Raw genomic sequence first — 11,683 nt, forward strand, 5'->3', positions numbered from 1 at the left:
TGTTTTTTAGGATTAAGGTATCAATGAAAGTTTGTTTGTTGTGTGGATTAAATATTTTTAAAATTATGTTAATATGTTATTGGGCGTTGTAAAATTTGATAAGATTTTTATAAAATATTATTGTATATTTTTTATTATAAAACAAATATAGAATAGTAAAAATGTATTAATGTAATTTACTATTTTGTGTTCCGTACTTATGCAAATTAAATATTAACCAACACAAAAAAATTTGTACTGTTCGATGAAAATCAAACATATAACACAAGCACTTGTGTTGTATTTTAGTTCATCGAACATATAACAGTACAAGCACTTGTGTTGTATTTTAACTGCTTGTACTGTACTGTTTGTGTTGTTCTCCTTAATGAATCAAATGGACCCATGGAGTTAAAAAAAAAAAAAATGCGTAGTTTGGTAATTGGCTCATACAAGGAATAAGCAACTTAAGCACCAATTAAAAGGTCATTTTAATATTAAATAAAAATAGTAAAATTACTCAAAACACCTTGAATTTTTTAAAGGAAATTTCCTTTTTTAAAAATACTAATTATATTAATTTAAAATACTAATTATATTAATTTTACACGAGTTTTTAATTTTTCAATGATAATGATATGCATATAATTTGGTTAATTTTTTTTGGTAAATCATTGAACTTTAGTCAAATATCATTTTGATCACTGAATTTTTATTTGTTTCGAAATACTCACTAAAGTTACTAATTATTTCTTTGGCAGGTCATCCGAATGGATTAATATCTTCATTAGTTGACGTGGAGGCCTCCACCTGTGCTGATTAGGCTTTTCCTAGCCTCCACGTCAGCTAATGAAAGTGTTAATCTATCGGGTGACCTACTGATGAAATGATTAATAACTTTAGTAAACATTTCGAAACAAATCAAAATTCAGTTAACAAAATAATATTTGACCAAAGTTCATTGATTTACCAAAAAAAATTAACCCTTATAATTTCAATCTTTTCAATAAATAATTAATAATGTTTTCCTTTAAGAAATGTTGACAAACCAGAAAGTAAAAAGATATACATCAAGATGTTTAGTAAAATTTTCAGGATATACAATTAAAAACAATAATTAACAAAAAATATCATTAAAGGAGCCCTTAAAAAAATAAAATTTGGAAGAGTGGTCAACACTCAACGGAGTGGACAAGAATATGAGTCAACCAGATGAGACTTTTCAAAATCAAAGACAAAAGTAAAAGGTAAAGTAATAATTGAAAATTTACCATAAAGAAGTGTAACATCATCTGTCACTGATGAGTCAATAATGCCTGGTAATTAATTTATGTAAATAATAATATTAATAAAAATTACGTCAACGGGGATAGTGACGTGTCAACGGGTACCCGTACAATGGGGGAAGGCGTCCGGCGTGGATAACGGCGCCTCATTTGGGACCATTGTTTCTGGAATTGACTACACTCCAGCAACTCTAAATAATAAACTTTAAATATAATAAAAAATAATTATCGATAATTTAAAATATCTATCCTTTTATTATTCTAAAAATTAAAGATGTGATTATGGAAAATTTATTGGGGTTTAACTTCATCTTTATGAAAATTTGACAATTTTAAGCATATTATATATATATATATATATATGGAAATGTCATTCTCCAAAATTTTTTGTTTGCAGAGACGACAAGAACCTCCCCATAATAGAGTGTCAAGAAACATACAGATACAGAGGTGCACTAGCCCATTCACAGTAGATTAACATCCCTCTGAGATGTATGTCACTCGGGCAGACGTCACAGTGGACAATTAGATTTTTACCATGTGTACGCCTAGAAGATTTTTAAAAAAATTAAACCAAGTTAATAAATCCCCTTACCCTGCAACCCTGAGGGTAGAAAAACGACATCCTCCCATAGAGAACCCATGGACATTGAATGAACAGTACCACTATGGTACAATATTATAATAGTACTGCCGATCAAGGGATTTGATCTTGGGTCAGTCCATTCACTATCCTAGTAACATACCACTACACTAAGTATTAAATGGATGTATATAAACCCAACAATTACTGGAAATAAATAAAATTACAAAAAAAAAGAAAAAAAAAACAAAAATATGACGTGAATTTTAGATTATAATAGAAAAATTTGAACAAATAATTATAAGCGTATTATTTTAATGAGCCAGCAATGGCTCATGAGGTGGAAATTGGAACAAGTTTATGAAGGTATATAGAAGAGCTCTTTCCTGTAAAACTGTATAATTTTTTGGTTTATTTAGAAAAATAATACAATAAAAAAAATCAAAATTTATATCAAAAAACATTTTCCAACTAAATCTGAGACACAAAAAAATTGAATTTAATTATTTTATAGTAATAAATATATGATTAAGAAACCTATTTTTATTTTTTAAAAAAATCAAATTTGTTTCTCTCATTGTACTAAATGAAAAAAAGACCATAGGGGAACAAAAAGACCATCAAGGAACAGAAAAAAGTTTTGTCTGATTGGCAGTATTCGGTGCATGAAGTTAGATGCAAAAGAAAAAAAAACAAAGAGAATAAATAATTAGAGATAGAACACTTTTGTTTTCTTGTGCAAATATCCTCCAATTTCCTAATTATAAAAATATTGGATATATTAGAACCATACGCACGTCTCATCATTTAGAAAAAAATTAAAAATAAATTATAAATTATCACATAATCAACTATTTTTTATTTTTTATTTTTTTTCATCCCATAAGAAAAAGATAAATATGTACGGAATACATCAATTATAATAGTTTAACGATTATTTAAGAATTTATCATATAAGACAAACTGAAACATCATATACTGATGATGGTTTATTACATGCGTTGAAAAAGATATATTTATAATATTTCTATAATATATTTACAGTACATACATAGTATTATATAATACCACAATATAATTCACCCATGATTTACAACTAGATTATCTAGTAGTTGTCATAATCAATTAGTCTTAGGATTCGCTATTGTGAGCATACTAAATTATGTACCTTCTTCCGGTTTTTAAATTAATGCATCATAATCATAATGTATCTATATTGTTTAAAAATCCACTGATATTTTAATATAAATTTTATTGTGCATTTGATTTAAACGGAGATAGTATATACTATGATTAGTGAGAAAGTACATACTTTGAATAGTTAAATCCATATTGCTGTTTTGCATTGTTTTTGTTTACTTTAAAATAAGAAATCTAGACAAGTAAATGATACAAAAGTTTATGTAGTTTAGATTTGTTGTTATTATCAATTGGAAGTTTTCAAAGGTATATTTCTGAATATCTATAATGAAAAGAAAGATCATTACAAAGGTTTAAAAATTTTGTGTAATTAAGACAAAATATTATAATATATATAAATCAAGATTACATGTGCAATGCACAATTTGAATAATATAACATGCACACATGTTGTCACTCATTTTAACCAAATATAAGTAGTGATATTTTTGGTGCTGCTAATGACATCTTGATCTATTACATAGAGTGCTTATATTTTTATTGAGAAAACAGATTCAAACCTTCTCATATGTGCTCATATGTGTACTGTACATGATCATAACATGATTTGTCCATTTTTCCCAAAAAAAAAAAAAAAAAGTGCCCATTCTTATTGTTACAATTGTGTGTGCAATATGTATAAATCAAGATTAAATGTGTAATGTACAATTTGAATAATATAGCATCACTCATGTTAAAAAATCACTTATGAACCAAACATAAATAGCGATAATTTTTGTACTGCCAATAACATTTTTATCTATTACGTAGAGTGCTTGTGTCCTTATTGAGAAAGCAGATTCAAACCTTCTCATATGTCCATTGTACATAACCATAACGTGATTTGTCAATTTTTTCAAAAAAATAAAAAATAAAAAAAATTTGGTGCCTATTATTGTTGTTACAATTGTGTGTGTGCATGTATAATTTTGGTGTCTAAAAGGTTGTATGATGTAGAATTGTATATCACAATCTGCCAGTTTGATATTATTGTTTTACATTTGAAAATTAAAAATCAACAACTATGACTCAAAAGATTAAAATGCTAAATATTATGGCTGTGGTTGTATTTTATCTCAACATACACAAACAATAAACTCAACTAATTCAAACTAATCACTTGAAGTTCAAATCAACCAAAATTTTCAAAATTTCTTTGATAACTCTCCTAGTAAGTGTACATAGATTCTCTCACAATATGCAAACCATTAGTACTCTTTATTGACGCATCAAATAAGTGTGTTTAAAGGGACATGGTTGCGCAATGCTGTCTCGCCATCAAAGTGGCGGGAATATTGGTACCTTGTTTGTTTGTTTCTTTCTTTTTAATCTTTATCAAAATTTTATATAATTCTATCAATCTATCTTTCTTTCTTTCTCCATCTATCAAAATCTATCTCTCTCCCTCTCATTAGTATCCCCATATGATTAATTAATGGTTGTTCCCTAGCCCTATGTTTTTGTTTGCTATCTTACCCTTCATCATTAATTCATCATTGTCATCAACTTTGGAATTACCACAATAGATTAAATTATTACCACAAAGAAGCCAAAAGCACAAGTAGACAAGTTTGAAAGGCTTGTGTGTGTTTTGGGACAAGTGTTATTCAAGCTAAGATTCAAGCAATGAGTTGAATAATGGGGATGGGTTGAAGAATGGGGTCAAAAGACCAAGTGGGGGCATTGAGGCAGCTTGTCATGTGGATGATTAGACATTAGAGCTAGTTCTAAAACATGGTGGTTGGGTTGGTAGGATTTGTCACTTAAATTAACGTTTAAGTGGTCTACATTTTTATACAACACTCCACTCTGGCCCATGTCTTGAGTAATTTAGGAGCACATTTTTCTTTTATTTATTATTTGTTATAAACAGTATTAAAAAACACTATAGAAAAAAAATAAAAATTAAATAATTTGTGAGAAAATAGAAGATAATACTTACTTTGATTGTACGGGACCAATTGAGACAGAAGTGGTCCGTTCAACTCATGTTATCATTAACCTTCTGGACATGCATGTGCTCACCACAAAACACTCTTTAGAGCTTTTTAACTTTGGCTGCATGTAAACCAATTGAGAATCATAACTTATCCACAAAAGTAATTTACATAAAAGCTTAAAAAATGGTTGTGTGGGACTGAGAACACAAGAAAACTACAATATTAGTGAAGACATGATTGACACTCTGAACTAACTACACAGAGCACAACATTGTACAATGATTGAATTAAATAAATAAGACTTGTGGAAAGACAAGTCCAGCCACAAAGAAATTTGAGAATTTGTTAGTGAGTTGAGGGGCTCAATTAGATCTCATTCATTGATACAGTGAATAATAAAATGAGATAACAATTTCCAAGGTGTACAAACAATGAGAATCCATTGAAGTCCTGTTGTAGTGATGCAGTATATAATAAGATTGTCAACAGTTAAGAGCAGTGATTTGCTTAGGAGAAGGTTGTGGTTGCAACTAGTAACAATAGTCATGGGAGGCTCCAAAATTGTCTTTAGGAAAACCAACAAGCATCTTTAAATGACTTGTTTGGCATGAGCATCTTTGAATGTGAGTTGTTGCCATCCCTCTTTGAGGAATTTGGCTCCCACCATATGTGCTTTTGGCTGCCTTTTTAGTAGACAGCCTTGCCCCCACTTCTTCTCTGGTACTAACATAACATGCTGCCTATCTTTGTCTCTCATATTTTTACCCAAAATAAAACAAAACTCTATTTATGATTTATCACATAAGATGAGGGAACAAACCTATATATAAAGTTTTCACACAAAAGTATACTTTCCTTATAAAATTACTCACAATAGATTTTCCAAAATTTTGCAATACACACGCACGCGCACACACACACACACACACACAGTATTAGCTTATTAAATATTAAAAAAAATTATAATTCATGTAAGAATAAAACCATGAATACAAAAAAAAAAATACAAAAATAAAACCGTATACTAATAATATTTGACCATTTATCAATTTAAATACACAACAACGAATTTCTATAGAGCGCATGCGTGCAAAGTCTCCCAAAATTTTGTTATTTTGCAAACGAGGACAACGGCAACATTAACACACAAAAAAAAAAAGAGAATAAAATAAAATAAAATCTCTTTTGTCTACTGTGCCAAGGTCCTTTTGAAGCTAAAAATAAAACATAATAAATAAATAAATAAATAAATAAATTCAAGACCACAAATTATAGTGAGATTTTAGACAGATGGAAATTGATCCTTTGTCTCTCTGCTGTTGGAATTACTGGACAATTGCCTCAAGATTCACAAGCACTGCAGCATATCCAGTCCTTTAAACAATTCTATGTTTTATGTTGTATTCGACATGTTTGATTCAATCCTGTAGATTTTCTGAAATTTGTGGATTATAAAATAATGTCTCAGCCTGGCAATTCAATATCAGATATTCAATGTCATCCCATCAATTCGAGAAATTTTTAACCGTATAATATAACCTTTACAAATTGTCATTAATGCTAATAATTACACATTGGACACTTAGAATTCAAAATTGTACCAATTTTCATAAAGTTATTACTGATGGGCAACCTTTTTTAAAGGCAAACTTACAATGCATATCTTCTTGACAAGATATAACGTTGTTGACAAATCATACTCAAATTAATTCTTGGTAGTCACAAATGTTGCTCATTACAGTAGATTTCCGAATCCAAATTATTCACTTTGTAGGCCTTTTTTTTCTAGAGTTTGGATTGTTCACCTTTTTAACTTTTATCCCTGTTTTGGTGGAAGAATTGACATGGCTAAATTTGATCTAGGTCATTGAGGCATGAATTGCATGGTAACTTTCATGAAAAGTAAAGATTAAAACAAAAGAAAATTACTTTTAATGTGTAAATAATAATGAAACAGACCTTATGTCAACTAAATAGCTTCAAACCAAACTTAAGAAACTTCAGAACTCGCCTTGAATCCTGACACAACAAAGCTGGCATTAGCTTCCTCTTATGACCTAACCTAGATGCCTGCCTGCATAGCATCTAAATCAAAAAGCCAATATTTGTGGGTTTCCATAATTTTCATTTGTATCAATATTAATGAATAGATATTGTGTAACAGTACTCATTTCAATGAAACAAAATTAATAGTGAGTGCTTTTACCCATTTATTGATAACTATTAATTGTTCATAGAGATTATGCAGGAAATGATCTGGAAAAAAAAAAACCTATTTAGCAGGTTAAATTTATGTACTCCCTGCTGTCAAACATGGGTCGTTTATGTAAATTTATTTTGCAAATTACTTATTATTTTATGATACTTAAAAAATATTTATTTATTTTCTTAACTTTACTTAACTCTTTATCACACTCCCTCAATTATTAAATTAAAACAGAATTAAACTCTTACGAAAAATAAATTACCATTCTCCTATTTTAAAGTTAGTTCATTCTTTTTTTTATATTTAAAAACAATTATTAGTTTCCTTATTCATTGTGTAATGTTTTAAAACACTTTTAAGAATAGAGGGTGTACATAATATTACATGTTAATTATAACTGTTTGTTTATGAGAAAGTAGAATAAATAATCCTTTCCTACATTTTTTTTTGAGATTTTAATAACATGAGTTTTAGAACATATTCTAAAGAATTCAAAAATTAATAAAAAAATTATTATTATTTTAATAAACAAGTCAATAAGACTTTCTACTTAGAGATACAAATCAAACAATCTAACTTTCAATGCATTATAATTTTTTTGAAAGTAATCACACAAAAGACCAGAAATAGTTTTTTTAATAGATATGTGAGATATGTTTTAAATTCATAAATTTTTTTTAAGATTTGGGTTAAGTGTTAAAACTCAAAATAATATTAAATTCTCAACATTTCATATTTTTCATATTTTTACACTCATATCAATATATATATCTTAAAATTTAATTGAATTATTAGTTTAATAAAAATAATAATATATATATATGTATATATATATGAGCTATTTATTAAAAATAAAAATTAATTATCCCATTCTCAAGCCCCAATAAGACAAGACATGACCCAATGATTCATGGCATTCCTCATGCACACGTCCGTCATTCCTATCCTCCAATCTCCACCTCAACTTGCGTTTAACTACTAAAGTGCCACTCTTCACTAGTAGACATCCTTCCTTCACCACTCCTCCACACGTGTCTGTCTCAGGTGAACGTAAACCTCCCCAAAACCACTCACGTGCCAACCCACACAGGTGTCTCTATTGCTACTCTATTCTATTCTACACGCCTCTAAACCAAAACAATAATAACAACAATTATTCAATAAAATAAATAATTTAAAATAATTATTAAAAAAAAAATCACCAGAAAAAACAAACTCATACCTCATCACGCCGTTTGTATAAGAACACCTTCCATCCCCAACGGCTCCGCAAGCAACCAGCAAGCAGGAACTTCGATCATGGAGGTCCTTCGATGGCTTCTTCTTCACTAAAGATCTAGAGCAATGCCTGCAGAGATGAAGCCATTGGATCTCTTACCTGACTCTGACGGTGAGATCGGCTCGGAGGCGTTGAACTCAAGCCACAGCTCAACAAGCAGCGGCAGCTTCTCCCCTCTCTCCCTCCACGCCGTCGCTGCAGCCGCCGCCGCGGCGGTGTGCATCGCGCACAAGCCTCACCGCTCTTCGGATCCAGCATGGGAGGCGATCCGCGCCCACTCCTCTCGTCTCGGACCCCGCGACTTCAAACTCCTCCGCCGCATCGGCAGCGGCGACATCGGCACGGTCTATCTCTGCCGCCTTCGCGGTGACCACCGTAACGCCTCCTCCTATTATGCGATGAAGGTCGTTGATAAGAAAGCGCTGGAGAAGAAGAAGAAGCTCGGGAGGGCGGAGACTGAGCGGCGGATCTTGAAAACCCTAGATCATCCCTTCCTTCCAACGCTCTACGCCGACTTCGATGCAGCCCCTCATTACTCTTGTGTCGTCATGGAGTACTGCTCCGGCGGCGATCTCCATTCTCTCCGCCATCGCCAGCCTTCTCACCGCTTCCCCTTCTCTGCCGCAAGGTCGGATCCCAAATCCCTAAAAATTCGAAATTAAGCTCTGATTTTCCCGCCTAAAATCAAATCATAAACGTCTAGAAATTTCTATTTGTGATTGGTTTTCAGGTTCTACGCGGCGGAGGTGTTGCTAGCGTTGGAGTACCTTCACATGCTGGGGATCGTTTATCGTGATCTGAAACCGGAGAACGTCTTGATCCGATCGGACGGTCACATCATGCTCTCGGACTTCGATCTCTCCCTAGAATCCACCACGTGTCCGGTTCTAGAACACGTCGCCGCTGCCGACCCGTCTTGTCTCCCCGACCGGTTATTCCGGTTCAGAAAACCGGTGCCGGCCCGGTTCGTCGCCGAACCGGTAGGTGCCCGCTCCTGCTCCTTCGTCGGGACCCACGAGTACGTGGCACCCGAGGTCGCCTCCGGCGGGGCCCACGGCTGCCAGGTAGACTGGTGGGCCTACGGAGTCTTCCTCTACGAGCTCCTCTACGGTCGCACTCCCTTCGCGGGGCCCACCAACGAGTCAACGCTAAGGAACATCATCAAGCAAACGTTGACGTTTCCAACCGAACCCTCACCGTTGGATTCAACATACCATCGTGATCTAATCTCGAGGCTGCTCGTCAAAGACCCATCCCAACGGCTCGGCTCGAGACGCGGTGCAGCTGACGTCAAAGCCCACCCGTTTTTCAAGGGTTTGAACTTGGCGCTTCTCCGCTCGTACAAACCACCGGTTATTCCCGGTTTAACTCGCTCCAAATCCTGCAAAACCCCCTCCCGGTTCGACTTCTTTTAATTTAATTTCCCACCCTTTTTTTTTTTTCTTGTATATATATTAAAAGAGTAAAAAGGAATAGAGAAGCACGTGGGAATCACATGAGAGATGTGCTGTCGGTGTCTGGTCACTGGGCAAACGGTCTAATCTCGGCGTTGTGCATGTGATGACTGATGAGAGAGCTCTTTTTAGGGGGGTGGGAATTTCTGGTGGGGTTAACCATGCTTCTTCTTTTCCCTTCTTTGATAGCTGCTTTGATGGGACCTGCTGCCTCACTGTTCTTGTTCTCATACACACTCTCTTTAATTAAATGCAAGACACAGTCACATCATCCTATCAAAAACTCTAGTCTAATTCATTTATAGTCCAAGTTAATTAATTAGTTCACATTTATTAGCATTGTTTGAAGACTTTGAAAATGTAGTAGTAGACTAGTAATAGTAGGAGTAGTGTAGGGGGTTGGCAGAAGTAGTAGTAGTAGTAGATGAGGATGATATAGAGTGGAAATATATTGTAACACGCAAAGGAGGATGAATGAGTGTGACGCCACAAGGATGGACAATCACGTGATGTGAGAAGGTTGCATGGGAACGGGACAAGACCACTGGAACGGCTTAATGATGAGAGTACTGAAGCTTCAGCTTTTTTGCCTTTTTTTTATTTAATAATATTATAATTTTGGAATATCATATTTAGTAAAAATTGTTATTATTATTATTATTATTATTAGTGTTATTATTTGGGCCCGTTGACATTTGATTGGCTTGGGTGGGGAAACCAAGGAAAGGAAGAGAGTGATGTTTTTATTTGTGTTGTTCCTTACTCCGAGAGATGCCACTGGTTGTCCTTTTCCATTGCCATTTCCAACTTAATATATATATAGACTTATATTTTCAAATGATTTTTAGTTTTTTAAGCTTTTCTTTTGAGTGGTAAATAATTACTAGTTTTTATTACTATGATTTCTTTGTTTTTTATATAATATATGTATGCATGCTTATTTCCAGTTAGTAATAAGGCTGGCTATACCTGTTATTTGCTCTGAGATGTCATTTTTCACTTTTCTCTACACCTGAAGTCAGAGTCCAATCCCCATCACTTGTTTATATTTGGCAAACATAAATAAATATAGTATTTAATATATAGATAATAACTGTGTATATGAATTGAAAATTAGCTCAGTATATGTTAATATATGTGGAATGGAAGTGGTGCAAGTGAAAATTATGGGTGCAATGTGAACTTAAGAAAAAAAAAAAATTTTGAAATAATTTTGAAAGATAATGGACTGATAAAAAAGGAAATTGAAGAGAGGTAGGGTTTTTTAAGATATTAATTATATGAATGACAATGTAAGACATTAAAAATATTATGGTTTTTTTCATGTGAATAAGTCACAAATAAAATTTAAACATTCAACTTTTGAGGTAATTGAGAATGAAATACCAATTACCTTTGTATATTATATGCTTCCAGGTTAATAGAATATTATACTTGCAATTATATAGATTTTAAGGAACTTATTTTCTATTAACAATAAACAAAAATATAGAGTATCTTAAAATATTAATAAAAAAAACACCATATATATGCAATAATGTCTAAACGTATCATTTGGTATGGCTGATTTTTTTATTTTTTAAATTAGAAAAAATAGTTAATTTGTCCATGTTTAAGATTACTTTACAATGGCATGTCAAACAAAAAAAATTATATGTATATCTCTAAATCCTAACTAATAAATGTTACTTTTAATTGGTTGAAGAAATATAAATTCATGTGTTAGTTCTAAACCATAGAAAAAGTAAAACCATTTATTTCTTTTTCCAAAAATCTT

The 11,683-nt window shown here is 32.3% G+C and overlaps 1 protein-coding gene across 1 annotated transcript; it reads left to right on the plus strand.

Moving 5' to 3' along the window:
• Positions 1-8,409: 8,409 nt before the first annotated feature.
• On the plus strand, positions 8,410-9,914 carry LOC120266357 (protein kinase PINOID). Its single transcript, XM_039273983.1, has 2 exons — positions 8,410-9,080; positions 9,183-9,914. Exons 1-2 carry the CDS (start codon positions 8,518-8,520, stop codon positions 9,865-9,867), a joined length of 1,248 nt encoding a protein of 415 aa, XP_039129917.1. The 5' UTR covers positions 8,410-8,517; the 3' UTR covers positions 9,868-9,914.
• Positions 9,915-11,683: the final 1,769 nt, after the last annotated feature.

The sequence above is a fragment of the Dioscorea cayenensis genome, chromosome 8, assembly GCF_009730915.1.
Source record: "Dioscorea cayenensis subsp. rotundata cultivar TDr96_F1 chromosome 8, TDr96_F1_v2_PseudoChromosome.rev07_lg8_w22 25.fasta, whole genome shotgun sequence".
NCBI classification, from domain to species: domain Eukaryota; kingdom Viridiplantae; phylum Streptophyta; class Magnoliopsida; order Dioscoreales; family Dioscoreaceae; genus Dioscorea; species Dioscorea cayenensis.